This window comes from Rhodamnia argentea, chromosome 4 (genome assembly GCF_020921035.1).
Source record: "Rhodamnia argentea isolate NSW1041297 chromosome 4, ASM2092103v1, whole genome shotgun sequence".
Lineage (NCBI taxonomy): Eukaryota > Viridiplantae > Streptophyta > Magnoliopsida > Myrtales > Myrtaceae > Rhodamnia > Rhodamnia argentea.
The window spans coordinates 10683756-10710052 of record NC_063153.1 but is presented as its reverse complement, the minus strand read 5'-3'; the positions used below and the strand labels follow the sequence as shown (position 1 = coordinate 10710052).

At 38.2% G+C, this 26297-nt stretch overlaps 2 protein-coding genes and 1 long non-coding RNA gene across 4 annotated transcripts; 2 read left to right on the top strand and 1 right to left on the bottom strand.

Moving 5' to 3' along the window:
* Positions 1–271: 271 nt before the first annotated feature.
* LOC115750109 (lachrymatory-factor synthase-like) lies at positions 272–26130 on the top strand. 2 transcript variants are annotated; one of them, XM_048277992.1, is made up of 2 exons: positions 272–843; positions 26001–26130. In XM_048277992.1, the coding sequence occupies exon 1, from the start codon at positions 325–327 to the stop codon at positions 832–834; it is 510 nt and encodes a 169-aa protein (XP_048133949.1). In that variant the 5' UTR covers positions 272–324; the 3' UTR covers positions 835–843; positions 26001–26130. The 2 variants fall into 2 exon arrangements, 1 of the variants encoding a protein (XP_048133949.1); XR_007198233.1 differs by lacking the exon at positions 26001–26130 and adding an exon at positions 975–999 and having other exon boundaries at positions 273–885.
* LOC115750111 lies at positions 722–1192 on the bottom strand. The gene is made up of 2 exons (XR_004016442.2): positions 964–1192; positions 722–914 (listed from the first exon to the last, which is right to left on the bottom strand). It is a non-coding gene; the product is annotated as an uncharacterized LOC115750111 (long non-coding RNA).
* Positions 13356–13965, top strand: LOC125314802 (lachrymatory-factor synthase-like). Its single transcript, XM_048277993.1, has one exon. It carries the CDS (start codon positions 13421–13423, stop codon positions 13928–13930), a length of 510 nt encoding a protein of 169 aa, XP_048133950.1. The 5' UTR covers positions 13356–13420; the 3' UTR covers positions 13931–13965.
* Positions 26131–26297: the final 167 nt, after the last annotated feature.

The following is a 26297-nucleotide window of genomic DNA, read 5'->3' as shown; positions in this document are numbered from 1 at the left end:
GATTAACAAAGAATATATTAGTCACCAAAGCAAATTCTACCGCTAGGATCTAGAGATGATAGGCAATTTCCTTAATCTGGTTACTCACTTTAACCATCTTTAAAAGGCAAAAAAATTTCTAAATGTACTGCATACCAATATAAAGGGAATCTGACTGAATGGGGGCAGAAATCATAAATTTCAAAGCACGAATTTCTAAAAATGAATTGTATGCAAAGAAAAAGGGAATTTAGCTACCACGTGGTTGAGTTTTATCTAATAAATGTCTCCATCTTTGCCACAAACCCAACAATTCTCTCTCTCTCTCTCTCTCTCTGTCTCTCAATGGCAGAAGAAACCCAACCAAGATGGGAAGGCAAGGCCATTGCTGAGCTGAAAGGGCCAACACCAGACCAGGTGTGGCCATTCTTGGCGGACTTTTGCAACCTCCACAAGTTGCTTCCCTCCATCGACACGTGCCGCCAAGTTGAGGGCGTCCCGGGCCAGCCCGGCCTCGTCCGGTACTGTGCCTCCACCGCCGCGTCCGGTGACGACTCGGACCCATCGAAGATCAAGTGGGCCAACGAGAGGCTCCTCGTGATGGACCCTAGTAACAAGTGCTTCAGCTATGAGGTCTTGGACAACAATGTCGGGTTCAAGAACTATGCTGCCACAGTTCGAGTGATGCCCAACAGTGATGGGGATGGAAAGATGGGTGGGTGCATGATTGAGTGGTCTTTTGTGTCTGATCCAGTTGAGGGTTGGGAGCTCCAGGATTTGAGCTCTTACGTTGATTTTTGCCTCCAATCTATGGCCAAGAAGATAGCAAGTGCAATTCAAGAAGGTAGTGGGTGAAGGGAGAAAGATGTGATTGTGTTTGATCTCTAATGGTTGAGCTTTGCATTTCTTGGAGATCTAATCTCAGCATGGATTGCCTTTTTCTTTACTTTATCTTCCTTTCTGAAGTTTAATTTGACTATTAACGATTAGGTTTTTCAATTTATAATGGAGGCTTATACATTGTGAAGTCTCTCTATGTTGGTATGGAGGTGGCTAGTCCTTCCTTTCCGAAATATCTTATGCCAACCTGAAGAAGCGATTCTGTTCCCATGTGCACACTGTAAGCATTGACTTTCGTAGTCCTTACCAGCTAAGCTGGCTTTTGCTTCTTCAGAAGTCAGTCTATTTTTCAAACATGGGAATCAAGTTAATTGTTAACCATCTCAAGTTGCTCCGATTGTCGTAATGATTCTGTCAGATGTGGCTACTATGTTGTAACATGACGTGGAATTTAACCAATCTTACGATTTAAGAAGAAATTAACAGAGAAATTAATAATGTACAATAAAGAGACTACGGACTTATGTGATTCGGCCCGTGTGCTAGTACCTAATCTTGAAGATAGCCAGCCACAACAAATTCACTACGAATCCGGATTTACAATTGCTCGATTGTCAAGTGTTTCCCAGGTCAATATTACACTCAAAGCAAACAAAAGTGTTATCGTATAATCTCGTAGAGGGAACTTACTTACTCACAAAATTATTGTAATTATGGGTTAATGGATCAATAAAAGTAAGAGATCATGTCCTTTTAGTTTTATGCAGCATTTTTCTTTGTCTTTAAGGGACATGTCTCTTCATATCGTGCCCTTTCAATTTTCTTCAACAATTATCTTTGTCTTTAAAAGACATGCCTTTTCAGATCGCGCGTCCTTTCAATATCTATAAATTGGAATCAATTATTCACCATTATAGAGAAGCATGCACAATAGTTCTTGTAAAATTGTTTCTCTAAGTGTGCCCGTTCAAGGAAAAGTTCCATTGAGTCCTTTTTGCATAGTGCAAAAAACAACACGTTTGACGTGTTGTTTCTTGGGAAACATAGTTCGTAAATCCGCAAAATACTATTGACAGAAACTAATCATCTTAAGGAAATTCGGTAATTTTGTTGTAATTTTATAGCAATTTTGCAAGTCTATATTGGATTTGACTTTGTCATTATTAAATGTGTTATCGTTTGCTCATAATTATCATTTCAAATTAATTTTACTGGTTACAACAAATAATATTGTATTACTTCCCCTACCAAGAAAACCTAAACACTTCTCTTAGTTGCCATAATGTACAATAACCAAGTGGAATTCCCTTTTTATAGTTCTAATGTGACCTTCTATTCTAACTAAAAAAACCTCGATTTTCTTCAATTTTATCTTTAATCCAAAGATCAAACTCCACCAAATTTGGATTCCACTATATTGCTTGAAGATACCAAATAACGTTTATAAGTAACACAAATAAGAGTTGGTAACCAAAGCTAGTTGGTAATTTAATTGAAAAAAGCTGGTCAGTCGCTCAAATAAAGTTTGGTAAATTCATACAAGAGTTCGTAAATTTAAGATATGGGTAAAGAGGACACACAAAAGATGAGAAAAGTTGGTAATTTGCAAACCATAAGAAAAGGTTGGTAACTTCGTAAAAGTGCCGGGTGAGTTACCCATAAATTACCAGAGAATCAGGTGGTCAACAACTTTTTTTTTTACTAATATTTTTTTAACAGTTACCAACGCCTTTAGAAATTTACCAGCACATAACAAAAAAATCCGCCTTTTTGAAATGGAATAGTAAAATTGACTCGTTTCGTTTGTCCCATACTTTAAACGTGATTTGGAAATATACATTTTGCTTTACGGGATAGATTCTCGGGTTAGGTGGCCAGTGTCTCAGGCCTAGTCTCCTTCTTGAAAATTATTAGAACCAATGCCTATTTTTTCTTTTTTTGGGGTCAATAAACCAATGCCTATTCGAGCGAGATAAATGAAACCCTAAGTTCTTATGTCGATGCAAACACTGTTTGACGTTCTTATTATCTTAATAATATAAAATCAACATCATACCAAATCACATCAGAGGTTCATGGTTGAATGAATAATCACTGGTTGCTGCTAAACATTAAAATAATGGTCCTAAAGAGATTAGTGGCTGCGCTAAAGAGCTTCACAGAACGTTGTAATTTATCATTTATCTTGCTATGCCTGTCATGATTTATTGACTGAGAGTTGTGATTTCCCGACACATAATTAATTGCCACATGGAGATTCTTGTACATCCCCATAAGTCTATTTATGTGAACTCTATATTAACTCCCTTTTCATGTATGTTTTGACACTAAAATTCCGTTAATTTCATGGAAAATAAATTACTCGCAAAAGATATTTTAAAAATGATTGCTTATATTACTTGAAATCATTAGTCAATGAAAAATGTTTCCATTATAGACAGTAATTAGTGTAATAATTTGGTGAATAATAAAAATATTTTTCGTTCGTTAACTTTTTTAAGCATATATAAGCACGCGCTTTTAGGAAAATATTTTTTAGATCATTTATTTTTTACAAAACAAACGCGCCCTAAAACATAAGTTAAATGGAGTCCCAATTTGGTCACAAGTAATATGACAACGTCTATACTAGATAGGGGTGACCGGTTCCCAGTCCTATTCGGTCCCACTTCGGAACTGGGAATAGGACAAGAAGGACCGGTTCTAAGTTGTCGAAATCGCGGACCAGATCGGAGGTACCTAGAACTGGACTAACAGGTTTGGTCTAATTTTCGGATGGTCCAATTACTAGCCTGATCACATTATTATTTTTTTTTTATGATTTGTATTTTTCTCATCAACGACATATTTATCGAAACATCTCTTGTGTCGCCGAGCAAATGCAATAATTGGAAAGACTGCTTCACGACTATTCGGATTCCTCAGTGCGCACCCTATTTTTCAAATTGACAATGAGTAGTACTTGTAATGATTTTCATCCACTCACTTGGCTTGAATCTATGTTGGGATAAAGAACTTCATGTGGCCACCAGCCAACAGTAGCTTCAGCACACACTTCAGATGCTGATATCAAGGAGTGGGAAATAGAAAGAGGAGCGAGCGATCGATCAGCGTGGCTGCATGAGATGAGAGCCTGAGAAGAAAGAGAATGTCGATTGCCAGTTCACACTTCACACTCTGTTTTTTAACCACCTGTTCCATTTTTAGGGAATCGGGAACCGGACCAACATATGTGGAAATCAGGCCAAACCAGCCAGCTCCTGGACCGGTCGGTCCGTGTTGCTCACCCCTACTACTAGAGTCACAAAGGCTAGTGACCAGATATAAACATCCAGATATGGCCAATGTTTAGGGACTTTTTGAATCTCCACAAATGATTCTCAGGCATATCTAATTGCAACGATATCCACGGCAAGAACAGCAAGCCCGGTTGCACGGAATACTGCATGGGCTTCTCCCTCTCGTCTGAAGGCACTAAAGACATTGGTGGGAATCGCCTAACCAACTGGTCCAAGGAGCGATTAGTAACTACAAACCATTCGGACGAATCTTAAGCTATGAGACGGTGGACTCTAACAACAGGTGCAATTCATACCTGTCCATAGTCAGGGTAGTCCTTAGCGACGGAGAAGGTGAAGGTGGGTGCATGATCAATTGATTGTTTGCCGCCGATCTAATGGAAGGGTAGGTGTTGGTGGATCTGGTGGTATATGAGGTGGGGTTACAAGGCATAAGAAAACAAAAGATTCATCTGGGAATTAAATTAGCAGGCTTACGTCCATTTTTTCATACTAACTACCATAACATACTGGATTTCACTAGTAATTTGTGTTAGAAGTTACAAAGTAGCATGTGCTACTTTTACTTGAATCTATTACAGATAGTGAATTACTCTCGCTAGATGAACTTCTCGCTCAACAGAAGTGTATCAAAGACAATTTTTAGTTTTTCTTGCAATTTGTGCATTTTTTTTTTTTAGCATATGCCGATCTTCTTATACAATATTGAAGATTCACGTCAACGGTTGGATAATCTTCAAGAGGATCGATATAGCCATTGAATTTAAAGGACACAATCACCAAGTGATTTGGTTGCTCATACCATCAAATTTTTGGAGTAATGGTGCGATTTCCACAAAGGGAGTCACATATATTTGGAAATAACCTTCCCACCAATTTGATTGTCAATTGATTGGATTCTCCCCCATGTATCGTTTTTCTGTGTTCCAAACCTGCGACTTGCTGTCAATATTACTTAAGACTTAAATTGAACAACACCAATTTTCTAAGTATAGGGTTTTCAAAACATCCTACATGGATGATTTCAATCTTTTCTTTCTACCACTAATAATCCGATACATAGGTTATTTTGTACTGTATTATCATATATCATTTCTTGTTTTCTTTATCTTTTTCTCACTTCCTTGAACAGAGTCACCATCACCACTCGCCCAGCCACTAGCCACAATAGACGGGCCTGCATCCACTATGGCCGATGCAGCCACCACCACCTGCGTTTGCCCTCTGCCCGAGTATTCTCGTAGTCATCGGAAGAAACTCTAAATTTGTCATCTTAAAATGGGAAAAGAAGAATGCAACTTCTTCATAATCCTTTTCCTTTAATCAGATGCAAACAAAAGCAAAAATTTGAAAGCAGAAAGCTAAAACCACGGATGATGAAAAGATATCAGCAGATAGAGAGAAATCGGCTGACGGATGGGAGCACCCGTCGTGATGCTCCGATTGTCCTCCACCTCTTCTGCTCCGAAACCTTTTGAAGATATTTCAATATGCAAGTTTTGATTGTTCCTATAAAGAACATCTTCTTCTCCTTCTATTTTTTTTTTCTTTTTTGTCAAATTTTTCCTTTCTTCCTTAACATTCTTTCACGTTGTGGTGGCTTGCCCCCTCATCCGGCCCCTAATTTTCTCTTATTTCAATTTTGGCCTATTGTTCGCTTTTTATATTATTTTTCAGCTTCTTTGATAACATAGCACAACGTAGATACCACATCATCATCACATCTCGCAGAAAATTATTTGAGAGTATTAAGTTAAATTGAATGGAGCTCATGGAAGTACCCGAATGCTAAAAATAATATTCAAAACTTGATTGCACTTTGACAATTAGTTCTAAGAATTTTAGTGCATTTATGGCTATTTTTCTTTACGTGTTAAAATGAAGCGAATGCTTAGAATAATCTATAGACTTCACCATATACGAATCCATGTGAATTTGAAATTGACATGGTTTTGAGCCCTATCTTTAGCAAATAGAGAAGCTACTTCTGAAGTGCCAAGAGACTCTCTCACCATTTCCGCATTCCCGAGAATTGTATGCACCCTCATTTCCGTTTAATTGAAATGTGGAGATCCATGCTCTTGGGGCAGTAGACAAAGCTTCCTGCGGCGGGCTTTTCCATTCCGCCGCTTCTGTTCGTTAGGAATGTCTTCTGTAATCGGGAGGCAACTTCACTTTCTTTCTGCATTTCAAGTCAAAAGAGGCCAGTCGTACTAATCAACTGAAGTGAATCACAGGAGGTTTACGCGTTGAATCTCATAGTAGACGGCAACGCCGGGCCTATCATGAGGAACTTCTCGCGATAAGAGATTTTTGTATTAAACACGTTTGATGCGACATTTTTAATTTCTGAAACGTTGCATCATCTCCCAAGTCGACACAGCCAGCTTAGCTCCAGGAGGAAGATTCTAGGGGAACCCACGAAAGCCCGACGCGTGTGTGTTGAGTTGACCCTTACTCGGTGAGCAAAAATCAAGAGGTTCTTGAAAAACATCATGTTCGAGTTGAATAATCTCCCCACTAAGTTTCAATCCTGCTTTTTGAGCACACATGGTGACCCGCCACTTTGTTGATGGAGCTCTTACCTCATATAGCGAACTCCCTTTTACATGATATGACATGACATGACATGACATGATATGATTGGGATGTCAGCCAACCTTCTGCCAGAGGTTCGAGGATTTGGCAGTATTCCTAACAATGTTAGAGGAAACAACAGAGCGATGATGTTCTCACTTCGAGTTCAAATGTCTAACGGGTTGCTTTCCCCTTCATCTTCCTGCGTATGACCATGACTGTATAAGTTGTTTACCTTGGCACGATACCTTCAGGTCCTCATGAACTTCTAGTTCCCTGTCTTGTTCATCTCTATGAAAGTCCTTTCAACCACTAACATCTTTCATTTCATATTCCAGTTTTTTGTCACAACCTTCACAGAGATGAACCACCAAGAAAAACTAACGGATTACTAAGCAAACACTTCGTGCGGATTTTCCTACACTCATATGAATCGCAATTTTTGGGATTTGAATTTAGTCATGTAAGGATGCAATTCAATTTATTTTGGAGTCACCACTCATATATTATGGGTTGATAATGAAAGCCGGATATTTCATAGATACAGGAACTTGGTTGGTACATTTTCTCTTTCTATCAAAATTACTTTGCTAGCAATCTTGGTCGATTATAGTTCTAAACCACTAAAATACAATGGATGGTCATACGGGTGTGCAAACAGTAATTTAACACTCAATAGTCATAGCAAGAAATAAATTGCTTGAAGAGATAGGAAAGACCCTGATGCCCTAAACGAATCAAAAACTAAATTCAAATCATGTCCAAATGCAACAAAGGCTCTGCAATTTGTTAACTAAAAGCAAACAATGATGCAATGCATGACTTAGATATGATTTCTAAATATGGTTATGCGATGTATGTTAATTCCTTTTTGGGGTTTTTCTTCCTTTAAAATGAACATGATTTAGTTGAAAGGCTATTAGTGTATGAATTCTAATTAAATATCTTGATTCTACCTATCATTGCATTTTTCAAACTAAGATAAAACAACATCTGCACTTATATAACAGTTAAATACACAGATGAGTTTGTCAACTTGAAAATATCATGTTCCAAAATTTTCAGTAGAAGTGCAACTGATCATAAAATTAGTAAAATTGTGCAATCAAATTTTTATTAGGTCGTTAATTTTGGGCAACTGTAAAATCCTACATAGATTATTTCAATCTTTTCTCTCTTCCACTAATCCGGTACATGGGTTATTTTGTTATACTTTATCATATATCATTGAATAGAGTCACCATCACCACCCGTCCCCGCCGCTAGCCACGATAGACGGGCCTGCATCCACTATGGCCGGTGCAGCCACCACTACGCGCGTTTGCCCGCTCCTCGAGTCTCCCCATATTCATCAGAAGACACTCTCATCTTAAAATGGGAATAGAAAAATGCAACTTCTTCAGAGTCCTTTTCCTTTAATCAGATAAAAACAAAAGCAAAAATTTGAAAGCAGAAAGCTAAAACCTGTTGATTTTGTGGTGAAGCCATCGACAACGGTGGAAAGTTATCAACAGATAGATAGAATTTGACTGACGGATGGGAGTACCCATCGTGGTGCTCCGATCGTTCTCCACCTCTTCTCCTCCAAAAACCCTTTTGAAGATATTTCAATCTTCCAGTATTGATTGTTCCTGTAAGAACGAGTTCTTCTTCTTTCATGTCGAATTTTTCCTTTCTTCCTTAACATTCTTTCACTGTTGCTGCGGCATGCCCCCTCATCGGTCCCCTAAGTTTTTTCTTTTTATTTCAAATTTGGCTTATTGGTCTTATTTTTTAACATCTTTTATAACATAGTGTTGAAGTTTGTTTGAAAAACAAACAAAAGTTGCCTTTTCTAATCCTATATAGAATAGAAAGAAAAGTGCAAGTCTCTTTATTAGTTAGAAGGCTATCATGGTCTTTTAGAAAAAAGAAATGGGCAAATGGGCTAGTCCCCACTGTAATCGCGTGTGATTAGGTGATTATTAGACGCACTTTGCACACTTACGCGATCTGGAATTGGCACTATTCAGCAATTATTTTTTCTTATTTTATTTTTTTGAAATTATAATATTAATTAACTGTTAAAGTAAATTTCTATTTTATTATTATTTTTATTATTCAATTTTGAACTCTCGGACAATGAAGAGTTGCAATTCTTCGGACTTGACGGTTCGGACATGAAGAATTGCATCTGTTCGAGTTAGCAATTTTAGACCTTCGAAAAGTTGTAATCTTTCATACAAAACTGTTTTTAGAAAATGAAAAGGTGTGATCGAATTAACCGTTATTGGATACAAAGAGGTGTATGAGAATTAATCACTTTTCGAAAGCAAAAAGTTGTGTTCTTTTCTCATTATATATTCACCTATTCCGTTCATTTGAAAAGATTACACTTTTTCAAAATTTCAAAGTTTCACTTCTTTCCAAAATAGATACAGCCTTCCTTTCTGATTGTTTCTTAGAGAGTTTTTGGAGAATTATTAGAATTGCCATATAATAATCTTGCTTGAGACTCTGTTATATCTTGAAAGATCTTTGCTAGTAGCCATTAGCAACGTTGTAGGGGCAAATAATTCCTTAAGGAAAGTGCTATCATGCTTCAGTGTTTGATTCTATTGTTCATTCTATTCCCGACGAAATTTCCCAACACATAGCACTATGTAGATAACACATCAACATCACATGCCGTGGAGAATTATTTAAAAGTATCATGTTAAATCAAACGGAGCTGATGGAAGTACCCGGTTGCACTAAGCATAAAATTTAAAACTTGATTGCACTTTCGCAGTCTTTTGAGAGCTTTAGTGCATTCATCGCTCTTTTCCTTTATATTTTAAAACAAATTTAATGTTTACAATAATCTGAAGACTCTGACCAAAGCACGAACCCATCTGATTTGAAATTGGCATGGTTTTCAGCCCTATCTTTATTTGTGTTCCTTCACTCAATTTACAAAATTCCAAACAAAGTAACATCGGGTTGCTCTTTTTCCACTCCTCTTAATGGCTTGGACACTCCTTTTTTCTTTTTTTATATTTTGATCATCCTATCCCTTGTATGGCTCACCATTTCTGTACAATTTTATATGGTTCCTTTTGTTAGTATTTGGTCAACTCTTTTTTTTTTGTTTCTTCTTTTTTTTTTCCCTTGTGGGGACCAATTTTCTTCTTCTTCTTTCTATCCACGCCTCCCACTCGTCTCTCTATTTTCTGCCACCCACATCGAGAAAACTCCTTCGCATTCCTCATACCAGTCCCCATCTTCTTCGCACATGGTGGATGTGTCGGATTCCTCACTGAACAATGGAAGCCCACCTTCACCAGTTTTGATTGTTCTAGTAAGAACATGTTCTTCTTCTTTCATGTCGAATTTTTTCTTTCTCCCTTAACATTCTTTCGCTGTTGCTGCGGCGGGCCCCCTTATCCGTCCCCTAATTTTTTTTCTTTCTATTTCAAATTTGGCTTATTGTTCTCCTTTTGTTTATTATTTTTCATCTTCTTTTATAGCATACCACTATGTAGATAAAACATCAGCATCACATGTCCCGGAGAATTATGTAAGAGTATCATGTTTTATTAAACGGAGCTAATGGAATTATACGATTACACTAAACATAAAATTTTAAACTTGATTGCACTTTCATAATCAGTTTTAATAGTTTTAGTGCATTTATCGCTATTTTTCTTTATATCTTAAAATGAAGTTAATGTCAAGAATAATCTAAAGACTCGACCGATACACGAACCCAAATGAATTTGAAATTGGCATGGTTTTGAGCCCTATCTTTGTCTGTGTTTGTTCCTTCATTGGCTTTACAAAATTCCAGGCATGGTAACGTAAGGCCACGCTTTTTCCACTCTCCTTATGGCTTAGACACTCTTTTTCTTTTTTGTATGTTTTGACTATCCTATCTCTTATATGACTCACCACTTCTGTACAATTTTCTATGATCCCTTTTGTTATTATTGGTCAACTCTTTTTATTTTGTTTCTTTTATTTTCCCTTGTGGACCACTTTTCTTCTTCTTCTTTCTTTCCACGACCCCCACTCGTCTCTCTATTTTCATCGAAATAACTCCTTCCCATTTCCCATACCTGTCTCCATTTCCTTCGCACATCGTGGATGTATCGGATTCCCCACTGAACAATGGAAGCCCATTTTCACCATTGACGACTAGACTGAGTTTTATAAAATCTGGGGGCTCAACTTCTGCGGCCATCTATTTGAATCCTCTTGTTAGTACGAGATTTCTGGATGATGATACGATGGCAGTTGGGTTCACGCTTCCTCCCCCTGTGCCACCCCGAATCTAGTGGCTCTTGGGGCTTCTTCGATCCTATTGACGAGAATGAGTGCTTCAGGTTTGATGGCCAGTGCGGAGTTGATATGAATTTCGAGAGTGCCGGAGTTGGGTCGCAATTTTTAGGGTGAAAAGCTTGACCATTTAAAGGTAAATTCAAGTGAAGCTGATGCATTTCACGATGCAAAACCAGTCCTTAAATCAGAAACGAAAGATCGAGTGAAATCACGTGATATATCCACTACAAGTAACAACCATAGTTTAGCGGTGGAGAAAATTGATCATTCTATGAGGGCCGCAAGGTGGTATTGGCTGTTCGAGTTCTAACGTATGTCATCCACAGGGCAAAACATTTCCTTTCAAGCATAAAAGACGTCGAGCACAAATTCTTCAGGGCCTCTGAGTCTGGTAAGGAGGTCTCCAGAATGCTTGAGGGAAACAAAATCAGGGTGCCACATATAGAGGAGAAAGGTACATTGATGATTGCTTTGCTTTGTATCTCTTTGTATTCCCTGTTTGATAAAATTACTGGAATCATCTTCTCGCGCAATATCCATGAATCCGGTCGTTTGACTCTCTTAAAATTAACTGAATTCTTGTAGGTCAGTCATCCTCGTCGGCTTTGTTAGGAGCTTTTTAACATGTATGTTGCTGCTAGAAGCCTCCGCTAATAAACAGAGGACGACGGGGTTTGTGGGAGAGGAACGAGTGGGAGGCGTAGAAAGAAGAGAATGGCATGGCCTGTTTGTCGAGAGAAAACAGAGAGAAAGAGTGGAAGGCATGGAAAGAAAGAGGAAAAGAAATTAAAGAGGACCCATAGGTGAAAAAATGAAGAAACAAAATAAAAAGAGTAGAACAAATAATAAAAAGAGGAACCACATCAAATTGTTCCAAAACTGCGGGCCATAAAAGGGATAAAATGGTCAAAGCACAAAAAAAAAAAAAAAGGGAAGTGTCTAAGTACAAGGAGAGTGAAAAAAATTGCCGTCCGTGACATATCATAAAGTCAAACGAAGAAGTACAACTTTAGTTTATAAATTTCGTTGTTCCCCACGATCTGCTTTATTGTTAGAGACGAAAAGCTATAAGTTCGCATTAACAAACAAATTGCACTTTTAATATTTAACACTTAAGATTCGACTTTTCTTCAGCACTGAGTAATGCCAGTTTCGAAAACATTTACGCAAGGACAATTAGACCACTTGGGCTCTGCATGGACCCGAATGCTTCTCGCCCAATCATACTTTTTCATTTTGTTTGATTGTATACCAAGAGAAAGTGAATCTAGATGCCCCATGTTCGGGCTTTTTCTTATGAATGTCTCCATTTTTGCCACGAACCCGACACACATCTCTCTCTCTCTCTCTCTCTCTCTCTCTCTCTCTCTCTCTCTCTCTCTCAATGGCGGATCTCGATCATCAAATAAGAAAGTGAACAAATGAAGGGGTTGTATAGAAATGGATTGGAAAACAAGGTAACCATCAAACCCGAACTGAAACACGCACCGACCCGACCCAATTAACCATCTTGAGTTATTTTCTATAGTATTTTAGGTTTTGCCAAACACACTTCTTTAATGTTTCGGGTTGGATCAGATATCATGGGAACACAACCCGACCTAACCCATTGACACCCCTATCGCAAGGACCCGCCAAGCCTCGAGCTCGCCGACTCGCATCGTGATCGATTGTCGAGCGGCCGGCCATCGCCGAGGTCCATGGTCGGCGGAGGAAGGAGCGGTCGGAGGAGGAATGAGGAACATGGAGAAAAGAAACAAAAAAGAAAAGAAAAAAAAAAGAGAAAAAGAAAAAAAAAATTAAAAAAAATCGAATTTTAAAAGATAAATAAAAATGAAAAGAAAGTAAAAAAAATAATTATAAAGAAAGAAAGTGTGAAAGAGAGGAGGAAGGAAATGCGAGGAAAACATTTTCCCTACTTTTGAAGGGGATTTTTCCATGGATGAAAACTATTTTTCTAGACTGGTTTATTTTTCGTGAACCAAACGCCGCAAAATACGAAAGGCATTTTTCTGGAAATTATTTTTCGGGAAACAAACGGAGTCAAAGTGTTACGTGCTTCGTTGTCGATTAAATCTGACAAAGGACATGTGTTTCTTCCGATCCATTGGGACTCCAATCCGAAATCGCCTTAGAACCCGTCTTCTCTTAATAAAAATCGAAGAACACGTCTTCCATTTACACATGGACAATGAGACCACTTGGGCTATGCTTGACTTGATTAATGGTGATGATACTACAACCATACACATTCATTTTATTTACTTTGATTGTATACCAAGAAAAGGGAAATCTAGCTGCCCCATGTGTGGGCTTTATCTTATAAATGTCTTCATCTTTGCCACAAACCCAACATCTCTCTCTCTCTCTCTCTCTCTCTCTCTCTCTCTCTCTCTCTCTCTCTCTCTCTCTCTCTCTCTCTCTCAATGGAAGAAGAAACCCGAGCAAGATGGGAAGGCAAGGTCATTGCTGAGCTGAAAGGGCCAACACCAGACCAGGTGTGGCCACTCTTGGCGGACTTTTGCAACCTCCACAAGTGGCTTCCCACACTCGACACGTGCTACCGAGTCGAGGGTGTCCCGGGCCAGCCTGGCCTAGTCCGGTACGCTGCTGGCACCGCGAATGGCAAAGGCTCAGACCCACCCAAGCTGAAGTGGGTCAATGAGCGGCTCCTCATGACGGACCCTAGTGACAAGTGCTTCAGCTATGAGGTCCTGGACAACAATCTTGGGTTCAAGTCCTATGTTGCCACAATTAGAGTGATGCCCATAAATGATGGCGGGGATGGTAAGATGGTTGGGTGCACGATTGAGTTGTCCTTTGTGTCTGATCCAGTTGACGGTTGGGGGCTCCAAGATATGAGGTCTTTCCTTGATTTTCGCCTCCAAGCTGTGGCCAAGAACATAGGAAGTGCAATTCAAGAAGCTAGTGAGTGAAGTGAGAAAAACGTGACTCCAAGTTGATTGACTATGCATGCTCTATATAATTTAAATAAGATTGTGTTTGATCTCTTAAGGTTGTGTTGTACATTTCCTGGAGCTTCAATCACAGCATGAATTTCCTTTTTCTTTGCTTTAATCTAAATTTCAGAAGCGAAGAATTCACTTCCACAGTCCCTATCAGGTCATATGTATTGAAGTACTGATGATGCGATTTTGATCCACGTGCTCATCATAAGAATTCACTTCCACAGTCCCTATCAGCGAAGCTGGTTTTTTGCTCCTTCAGAAGCCAGTTCATTAATGTATGTATAAGTCAATTATTCACCGCCTCATGTTTCCATAATGACTTCGTTATAGGTGTGTAATGTACTAAATTTTGCAGAATAATATGGAAGCTAATTGATCTTGCAATTCAAACCTAATGCGAGAAGAAGAAAGTATCAAAGAAATCAATAAAGAACATTAAGAATATCAGAGATTTATGTGGTTCAATATTAGTACAAACTTCCCAAAGGGAGTCATCCGCAAATAAATATACTGTGACTTCGGCGAATTACAAAATTACTACTGCTTAATCGCTTTTAAGTTTTTCCCATTTCCATTTCACTCAAAGCAAACTTACGAGTAAAATTTTACAATCCCTCAGGAACTCAGTCAAAAATTCAGAGGGAAAAACCCCCAAACAGTCTTCTTGTTTGCTTTGATGTGTAAAAACTGAGAAAAGTTTTGCTTCTTGTGTGACTTGACAACTCAAACTAGAAAACCTGGATTTTCATCCTTTTATCTTTAATCCAAGATCAGACTTCACCAAAATTTTGGACTCCAATAAATTTGCTCGGCGGTAATGTCCCAATCAGAATTCATTCAAAATACGTGTGATACTTCTGTCGGGTTGGATCTCGTATACAAGCTCAAACTTGAGACATACACAAGCACTATATAAGATGCATAATTTTACCTAAGAAAAGAAAAAAAAAGATTTTGATATGGATGGTTGTTAGATAGCCATCATGTCACAAAACTTTCATACACTCACAATCAGATTATTGACATGTACGCTTGAAGGTGAAAATGTAACGAAATTCTTCATGTCAATCATTCAACAGTGACTATGTAAGTCAATTCTTGCATAGGCCATGGACCTTTCCAAAAACCAGTTGGTAATTTAATTGGAAAAAATTGGCAAGTGACTCAAATAAAAATTGTTAAATTCATATAAGAGTTAGTAAACTTAAAGCATTGGTAGAATGGACAAATGAAATTTAATAAAAGATCAAAATATTTGGCAATTTGCATACCATAGAGAAGAGTCACTAACTTCATAAAACTATCAAAAGTTATTGATAAGTTATTGGAAAATTAGGGGAGTAAGTATAGCACAAGTATCATAACTTACATACAGTGCTCACTAGAGTGGCATAACTTTTATTTTCAACCACTTAAGTGTCATAACTTATAAAAAAACGTTCACTTGAGTGCCATAACTTTCAATCGATCGGTTAAATGCCAATATGTTTATTAAAATGTTTACCCAAGCGCTGTAAATCCGACGAGGAATAGCACTTGTGGTGAACATATTTAAAAAAGTTATGGCACTTAAATGATCTATGGAAAAGTTATATAACACTCAAATGATCGAAATAAAAAATTATGGCACTTAAGTGAGAGCCGAACATAAGTTGTGGCATTCAAGTAATCGAAAAAAAAGTTATAGCCCTCAAGTGAGTGTCATAAGAAAGTTATAGCACTTGTGGCGTCCTTATTTGAAAATCAGATTATCGATAACATCTCTTACCAATATTTTTTCACACTTACCAATTTCGCAATTTTAATAGCATGGAAAGAAAAACCACTTTTCAAAATGGAACAATATTGATCATCCGGCTTCGTTTTTCTCGTATATTGATTATGATTTGGGAATATAAATTTAGCTTTATGGGATGGGTTCTCTGGTCGGGGCCAATGTCCGGGACTACCTTCCTAGATGGTCGTCCGAGGTCATAAGCTTTGGTTGTAGAGGCTTAGGGTCAAGAGTCAGAGGCACCGAGGTGCTGAGTTTGTGTGCGGGAATGCTCAAAATTGTTGCCTAGTGAGATTAGTTGATACCAAATGTGCTTTCTCTTCCTATACTCCTGCTCATTCGGAATTTATGTTGCTTTTACACATATATATACTTTCATTTTACATACACCTTTCATTTTAGTTTGTTTAGTCTCATTTAACAGCCCGACCAAAAAAAAAATCTCATTTAACAGGAATTTCCTTTCGTAATTTGTCCTACCCAAATTTTTTTTGATTTTTCTTACACCCGTTTTCATTTTCTAAATTGTTACATGTAAGTCTCATATGTGAATCTGTATGTAATTACTCAAACGAGCGCGGGTATGTGAGTTAAATGCTACCAAAGGTTATTAGGGAGTCTCGATTGGAGATCTTAAATCTATATTGGGTACATATTGAAGTGATTGGACGATTAATAGTAATTGAATGATGAGGCTTGTGAGAGCTTTTCAATCACTTCCCAACTAACTTTTATTTATATATGACTATTTATATTTTTTTCTTGGGAAAAGATCCCCAAAAATTTTAAACTGTGTCCATTGTCACAAATTTATTTTGAACTCCTTTTATGACATCAAAAACTCTAAACTATGCTCATTGTAACATATTTACCATAATTTTTTTTTGTAAGACCAAAAACTCTAAACATGTATCCGTGTGACACATTTACCATCCGTCAAGGTTCCGTACAATAATTTTCTAACTAAATCAATGTTGTTCTTATTATACTGAAGTTACGTGGACGCTGCGTCAATAATATTTGCCTTTTGTTGTCCATGCAAGTATATTTTTAAATATGTTCATTGATGTAACTTTATAGAGGGTAAATATATCATGAGGATACAAATTTGAGATTTTTTTTTCCACAAAAAAAATTCGAATAAATTTGTCAGGCATAATTTGAAATTTTTGGTGGCTTTTCCCCTTTTTTTCTTTTGCACCTAACCTTGCAACTACCATTTGCATGCATTAGATGGACCGAATAGTAAATATCAGTATTGATGATGTTCTCTGGAGGACTTCTAATCATGTCAATTGTCTTCCAAACTCACATTTCTATGGATTCTTATTTTCCAAATGTTCTCAAATAAACAGAAAGTACAAAAAAACTGAACGGTAAAGATAAAACGTGCTTGACAATTTCTTAATCGAAGTTTATTTCCCTCAAATTTCAGAGTTGATTTTGTAATCGCACACTTGATTTAACCTAGAGGTGTCAAACGGGTGGATCGGGTCGGGTAGAATATGGTAAGATTCATATTGACCCATTTAATCCGTTTTAACCCATTTTTATGCAGTAAAAATCTAACGACCCATACCCGACCTATATTACTAAAACACTTTCATATTTAATATAATTTAGTAAAACTTATAAATTCTTAAAAATTTAATTATTAAAACATTGTGAACATTTTTTTATAATTGTTAGAAAGATTAAAAAAAATTCTAACTCGTCGGACTCACTGGGAAAAAATTAAAAATATAAAATAAAATTAGAATAAAAAGAAAAAGAATAAATTAAAAAATTAAAAAAATTAAAATTAAAATAAAGAAATCAAAAAACATTTTTATGACTCACGTAAGATAGTTAGGTAACACATTGATGACACATTTAAGACCCATTTAAGACTCGTTAAATTGTTAAGTGATCTATTTATGACCCATTTAAGTTTGTTAAGTAACTCATTTGTTACCCACTCTTAAATATGAGTTCTTGACCCATTTTGCCACCTCTAATTTAACCTTAGCTTTTATCTAACCTTATGTGTTAGAAAAGTGCATCACTAGCGAAAATTTAATTGAATAAGTGTGCATAGTTATTGATCAATACAAGTGAATTCGAAATGTTGACATGGTCATTGCAATTTAACTTTTTTTTTAAGATCAGTTAAAATTTACTAATCTCAACATTGATGAATCGAAATATCAGTATACAATTGTTATTTTCAGTGATGTTTGAATATCTAATTGTGTTCGGCATTTCTGTTATTTAAAATTCTTCATGTAATTTCCAAGTGAATTATTCCCCTTCTTGAAATGTTTCCAATACAAAAGGTGGGATGAGTAAAATTGAATTGGCCCCGTGCATCCGTAAGGTTTAGATTCTCGCATCAAATTATTTGATGGTGAACGGTGATGTACGATCTCAGTCCATTTGCCAATAATCAATGCAAACACTTTCTAGAAATCTCACGTTTTTAATTTGGAACACATGAAAAGTATGACCCCATACTTTTCATGGTACGTCATTCAAAATGTTTACAGCTCCACCTCCAACGACAAAAAAGCATAACCCGTTCGATCTCCTTGGGTTTAATGAATGCACAATTTTAATGTGGACAACAGAAATTGCGTTTTCACGCCAGGGAATGGATTATGATTTATTGAAGAAGATGGAAATAATTAAGTTGACAATGTACAAATCTTGTGCCCTATGAGACAGCAAGTATATGCAATGAAGAACTCATCTTATTTCTTCAATCCTCAATAGCATTTTTCATTTATTGGTAGTTTGGATTTGAACACATAACTAGCTATTGTCGGATATAATCTCTCTATATTGTGATTGAAAGTTGTAACAGAGAGATGAGATGTGCTAATTATAATGAAATCATTTATTAGATGTAGTTGTAATTTAAGGATGAATCGTGATAAACATTGCATCTCGATTTCTCTTCTCACCTTGATTATTCATTCTATTTGTGCGCTTAATCCTAATAGTCACTTCCCCATTTTCTAGGCAGCTCTCACATGGAAATGACTCGGGAAAATTGCTAACCAAATGTATCCGTCTCTTTCTCAGCATCATCATCCTATGTGTTTCATTCCAATATTTCGTCATTCAGATGTTGAACTTCAACTTCTCAGGGTTCTTTAGAGCATCTAAGGGATCGTTCTGATTTTGTCCTTATTCAACATGTGCTGGATGCAATTATTCTTGCCCCCATTATCTGATTTTGCTGTTCTTAGTGGCCATCGTTTGCCCCCCCATCGTTTCGCCACGTCAGGATCTGACTATTTTAAAGACTCAGTTTGGTGATGGTCGAATGTTCGGCAACTTTGAATTGCTAATTGTCCTGAGTCAATAAAGCATTGGCACGTGGCTCGTACCGTCTTTCTCATGCATCGTGTCATGGGAGTGATGTTGACTTCAATTATTTGTCATCTGCAGAGTCGTCTCCGTCGGTGCACGTGGCCTTTCCTTTCTGAAAAGCGTGACATCTACAGTTGGAACTTTGGCTCCATCCACAAGCTGGTTATAAAAAGAGAAGATCCAAGAGAGCAAAGGATTATCTCGGCTGGGATCCGAATCGCCTAATATTAAGATATTCGTAATATGCGTGACATTATTCAAATTAGATCATTCAAATAAAAATAGACGGCCTAATTTAAACCACATTTGGGATTCAAAATTTTTTAAATCCCAAAAAAATTCTCACCTACGTTTTTTCTCACCCTTTCATCATATGATGTGACTCAAATTAAGTCGTTCATTTTCATTTGGACGGCCTGATTTGAGTAATATTACGCATGTCACGGAAATCTCAATATTAAGCAATCTAAATCCCCTCGGCTACAACCTATTTACCTAAAAAAAAATAGTCAAATCTTTGCAATAGACATATAATGAAATTTGATCGGTTAATTGAGATTGGTTGAGCTGAACTCAATATGGAGAGAATCGATGACTGCAAGACTTGTCAAAATGGGTTTATACCCCTTCATTAACCAAAATTTGTGTGAATAGATCATATATGGATCACTATATAGCGGGAAAATGCCATTTGAAAAGGCCAATACAAGTCAACTCGATAAAACTTTTGCCCTAAATAAGCAAATCATAAAATCTTTCCATTTTTGTTTCACATAGGCATGGCTAGTGTTTCAAAAGAATATATTTTGCTTATGGTTAGCTAATATCGACCCCTGCTCTGATATCGGGTACCAAAGAAAAGAGGGAATAAGGGAGAAGGTTGTTTATCTCGTCCAAAAAAACACCCGTGGAGGCAAAAATTACCAAGACATGGCAAGTTTGACCCATGACATTGACGATAGATTTCATGTCTGGATTCGTCGTGACTCAAATTTGAATAGAGGGACATATTAAGAAGAGAACTCCGATAATGAAATCGCGGGGCTTTTCGTATTTACTAGTGCCCATTGGGCCGTTTGTGACAATAGCATAGAGATAGGGGATAACTGTCTAAAAATTCTAAGATTACGTTTGGTCGTCAAGATAAAAAATCAGGATGTGATATGTTTTATCCTAGTCTATGTTTAGTAAATGTCTAAGATAGGATAAATGGGGATATGAGAAGGATATAACGTGGATAAAAATATCCTAAGGGAGAGGGTGAAATAAACTAGGATAAGATTTCTCAAGAAAGAAGACACGGTAAGAATCAAGTTTTTTTCACAACCATTGCCTCTCGTCTACACCAGGCCGCCTCTCCAAAGAGAGGTCTCTTCTCTAGCGGCGACGACCGTCAAGTGTGGTGGCCTCTCCGGCAGCGTCAAGCTAGGGTCTCTAGTAGCAAAGTCGAGTATTTTCATGACCTCATTCTTTAATCTATAGTTTGGCATGATATGAGATTATGTCTCTCATTCTTTAATCGCTTGAACTTTTTCAACATTCGAAAGGGGTCTCGAAATTTTAAGAAGAACTCGAGTTGATGTAGTCTTTCCGGCTAATGCGAATGAATTTGCAATTTTTTTTTTTTTTCTTTTCTTTCATTTTTCATTTTTCTTGAGGGTGATCCTTGCCAAAGGCTGCCGAGGTCCGCCTTCGATAGATCTAGGCCTGCGGTCGGCAACCTTCGTCTTTCGGCATGGATGCCTCGGCGACTGGCGAAGGGAAATATCGAAAAGAAAAAAAAGTGAAAAAATTGAGCAAAATTTAAAAAATTACGAAAATCATTAACATCAACGTCGGTTGACATTGACTAAACCATCATGGTAGAATTTTCAACCAAAATTAATCAGAAGGACTACATTATCAAATTATCAAAAAGTTTATGACTAATGTGGCCAAATTGAAATATTTAGATCTAAATTGGTCACATATAAGTTTAAGGCTTTGTGGACAAGTTTCCTCGAGATAGGACTTGATTTTTCAATTAGCGGTCAGATGAAAATGGTTGGGACATGCAACAAAAGCCCGATACTTCCACTTGAGAAGATCACTAAGATGGAACTCAAATGCAAACATCTTGACATATCTAGTTGTGCTTACCTCTTCTAAAAAGTTTACCCCAATTAGCTACTTCCAATTACGATATATTGATTTATCACATTACATATTCCCGATGTGAGACTTCTTTCCCCTAACACCCTTTTGCCACTAAAAATTTTTGCTCAACAATATGTCAATCAGCGATAAGGAATGAATTTAAGCCCTAAACAAAACATCGGTTCGCCTAATTTTGCATTGGCATTCTCTGTTACGTTTCTCTGCATTTAGATACCAAAAAAAATTCGTGCCTAGAAATAACACATTCGCATTGAATAATACCTAGGTCCGCTTATGAGTTTCATCTGAACAGGGCCAATGTGCGATCCGATAAAAAATTTAGGCTCTAAATCATTGGGATTATCAAGATTAAGACCAAATGAGCTAGGGCCCAATGACATTCAGCCAGCCCACTAATGTCCCTTGTTTGTCCCAATTTATATTGTTCAATACAGGTGATGTTCTAAATTAGGAAAGTATACCACTACTGACAGGAAAGCAAGGAAAATTCAGCTGCAAAATAAAATAAAGAAAGGTGAGAATTATTTGAACCGCTTGAGCTTTCCCTGCCTAGGGGGAATTCTCTCTGCTGGCGGCAGCAGCAGCTCTATCCTCTCTCTCTCTCCAACATCTTTTTCTCCTGCTTCTTCATCCCTATCCTAATCATGACTCAATATCTCGCCTTCCATCCTGTCTCTGCATCCCCTGTTTCTTGCTCCCCTCTTTCATTAACAGCGTCGCCGCATCCATCCTAATTAGTGTATCACCTTACTAAACAACTGGGACCACACTGTGCCAACCTATCCAGACGATACCAACACTCTTTTCTCTGGCCTTCTTCACTTTCCCCTGCACTGAAGTAACTGCGCTTCCTCATAAAGAAATGGATGATTCCCATGATGCTGCCCTTCGGTTGGCTGGACTGCGGACGTTTGGAACCATAATCATATTCATATGAAAATCCAACCGCATCAAATAACCAGAATCGATGAATGGTTGTTTCCCTTCTTGGCAGGTCGGCAGCAGGTGCCTTCCACGCAGTTCAAAGTACAGGTCCCGTCCGCCCCGTTGATCGTTCAGCTACTCTGGCAAATATGGAAGGCTAGAAACGGCCTAGTTTTCCGGCAACGGCACCCCGATCCATGGCATGTTGTAAACATTGCGCTAGCAAATCACCTTAATTTCACACGTTGGAATGCAAATATATCACCAGCGCAGCATAAGCAACAACAGAACGGCAATACAGAATCCCGACCTCTCCGATGGCAGCCGCCACCTCCCGGAACCCCGAAACTCAATGTTGATGGTTCTTTCATCTCGGGACAAGCTACTGGTGTCATTGCTGGCATCCTTCGCGATTCTCGGGGCCGATGCATCGATGGTTTTGCGCAGTCTGTCCAGGCCGCTGATTCCGAACAGGTTTAGGCCTTTGCATGTCAAAAGGCTATTAGATTTGCTGTAGATCGTCTCACCCACAATGACGTCGACCTCAGAACAGCACTCACTATTGTCATCGAATCTGATTGCAGAAATGTGATTGAGGATCTTACCCGCCTACAACAATGGTTGTTATCGCACCATTTTGCTCAACCCTCTTCAATTCCACAGCAATCTTCTTCGTGGAGTTCTACCCCTATTTTGCTAGACTGTTGCTGCGAACTGGATCGGACTGCACACATGTTTTCATTTTGCTTTTGTCCCAGGGAGGCTAATAAGACTGCGGATTGGCTCTGCCAAGCCCAGCGTAGGAACGAACTCCCCTCTGACTGGCCCACCTCCCTACCAGTTGTTCTTTCGGCTCTTCTCTGTTCTGAAGCCCACCCAACTTGTACATTTGGAACTAGTTTCTCTTAATATATACATCTTTACGACCTAAAAAAAAAAAAAAAAGAAAGGTGAGAATTATTTCAATTTAATGAATGCACCGAATTGGGCAATATGAGCTTGCTTGCTAATTCATAGATAAAAGAAACTCCCCCGAGAAAGCGGTCACATGACACCTCACGTATAACACAATTATCAAATCCATCAGCGTGCGTGGTGTCAACATTATATAATAAGTTAACATGTTTACAAATATTGTTTACCATGCGTACACGATAAACACGTAACAAATTATATACACAATAACTTGTGTTAATGGTTTGAACACGTTTCTAGATAATATGACTAATTTCACTTCACGTTGATTTAAAGTTTCCTATTAAGTTAGTTTCTTTTTACATCAAATGACTTTTGAATCACTAAACATGTTTTTATTTTGTCATTTACTTCTTCTTCCTTTTTTGGCAATTATTTACTTCTTTTGACATGGTATTATTTTTATTGCAAAAAAACAAGCAATCAAATAATAAAATAAACTGAATATGAAAACAATCGGATACTAGATCTACTTGGGTTGGTCGGCGGGACAAACTCTACGAGAAAGTAGTATCAGGATTCTACAATAGGTAAAGCTATATACAACTACACTTGTGTCGTTCAAAACAATTTCAATATTTCCCGATCCTCAATTTCACCCAATAACTTACTAGTAATCACAATTTCTTGCGAAACAATATCCCAATCTCACAACAACTCACAAATCTTCCCTCAAGAATTTAAAGGCAATCACCAATTTAAGAGACGTGCGGTGGTCGTGGACTGGTCACGTTTGTATTTTCACGGGTATGTGCATCAAAAACTCTGAACTTTGTGGGACCCGGCCATCATTTTCTATCAGATCCGCCTGACTGAAAATTTTTGCATGACTTGCAATAGGAAAAGAAGAATGGAACTTCTGCAAAATCCTTTTCCTTTAATGAAATCAAAACAAAAGCAAACCTTTGAGCGCACAAAGCTAGAACGTATCTCGATCATGTGGCGAAGCCATCGATGATGGAAAGATACCAGCAGATGGAGAGACTTCGGATGATGGATGGTCTTCCATCTCTTCTCCTTTATGTTTGCAATACCATATTTGCATTAAGTGACTACCCAGAAACCCATTTACAGGGATTTCAATCTGCAAGTTTTGATCTCTGTGTCAAAAACAAAGATGGAGGGATTTTATCCTACAAAAGAGTCGCCACTAACTTATTGGGGCCACTCGGCCTCATTGGATCCGAAGACGGGCACTAAGATCTCAATTCTCTGCCTCGATAGACCTGGCTCCGCCATGGGAAATCTAGACCCTATTACTAGGGTCTTGGGCCCATACTTAATGAACCACTGCTCGAATATTGGGGGCCCGAGCCCTAGCGCTAAGAACAATGGCACTGGCATTGGGGTCTCGTGCTCAGCCATTGTGGTCCCGAGCCGGGGTGCAAAGGATCCGAACACAAGCACCGGGGCCTTGAGCCCACCCTTTGTGGACTCGGGCCTAGGCTCCCGGGGGCTGGGCATAGATAACAAGTTCTCGACCCTTACTTTTGAAGACTTGGGATCCAAATGCCTGTGATTGGGTGCCCAGTGCTCAGGTCCTAGTCCATCAAGGTTGGACTTGGGATCCCGATGCCCGTACCTCGTTCATCGATTGCCGGTGCGCAAATTTCTTTAGGAAAATCACAACATATTTTCCCTTTCAAAAGATGGAAAATACTTTTAAATTTTTTTTCAAGTTTCGGCCAAACATAGAAAAATATTATCATTTTTTGGGAAAATGATTTCATGAAAAATAAATTTTCACGAAACAAAAAACTCAAAGACGAAGGAGAAAAGAGAGAGGAGGAAAGAATAGCTGGGCTTTTTGGGCCCCAATTGAGCTTATTTCTCATGGGTTTGACTAAAGCTATCTGAGCCAAGGGGCTCATTCTTGCTAGGCCTTGGACGAATTGCCAAAAAGAAAAATCCTTGGGCTCATTATTTCTTATGCTCCCTTTATTTATTTATCAGTTTATTTATATATATATTTTCTGTTAATTTTACTATTCTTTTTTTTTTCTTAACTAAAACAGATTCTTGATTTGCCAGCAAAAATTAAGGTATCAACAGATAACATGATGCACATAAGCTTCCGCTTATTATGTTATCGACATGTATTTATTTACGGCCAGAATCCAGAAATAATCGACAATTTCCTAAATCTACTCCCTCATTTTAACCATCCTACTCTTTGTAACTTTTTAATAAAATAAGAATTTCGAAAATGTTGTATACCAAGAGAAAGGGAATCTAGCTACCACATGTTTCGGGCCTTATCTAATAAATATCTCCATCTTTGCCATAACCCTATCTGACTCTCCCTCGCTGCCTACCTCCCACAAACAATGGCAGAGGAAACCCCAGCAAGATGGGAAGGCAAGGCCATTGCTGAGCTGAAAGCGCCAACAACAGATCAAGTTTGGCCATTCTTGGAGGACTTTTGCAGCATTCACAAGTGACTTCCCTCTCTAACCCACCCCCCCCCCGCCCCGTCAACACTTGCCACCGAGTAGAGGGCGTCCCGGGCCAGCCCAGCCTTGTCCGGTACTGCACCTCCACTGCGATCGGCAACGACTCTGACCCATCGAATCTCAAGTGGGCCAACGAGAGGCTCCTCACGATGGACCCTAGTGACAAGTGCTTCAGCTATGAGGTCTCGGGTTCAAGAACAATGTCGCTACAGTTAGAGTGATGACCATGAAAGATGGGGATGGTGAGATGGGCGGGTGCATGATTGAGTGGTCTTTCGTGTCTGATCCAGCCGAAGGTTGGGGGCTCCAAGACTTGTATTCTTGCATTGATTTTTGCCTGCAATCTATGGCCAAGAAGATAGCAAGTGCCATTCAAGAAGCTAGTGAGTGAATGGAGAAGGATGTGATCTCTCTTCTTGATTGATTATGTACGCTTTAATAGTTTCCATATAATTGTGTTGGACCTCTTATGAATGTGCTTTGCATTTCTTGGAGAACTAATCTCAGCATGAATAACCAATTTATTTGCTATATCCACCTTTCTGACTTTTAATTGAAGAGAATTGATAATTAGAATTTTTCGATTGATTACAGGACTTGACTAGCATAACAGCATCATTATAGGCAACTTGTAACGGTGCAAGCAGGATCGCGCGTTCTATTTTGCATAGGACGGGTAACTCTAGCACAAATATCA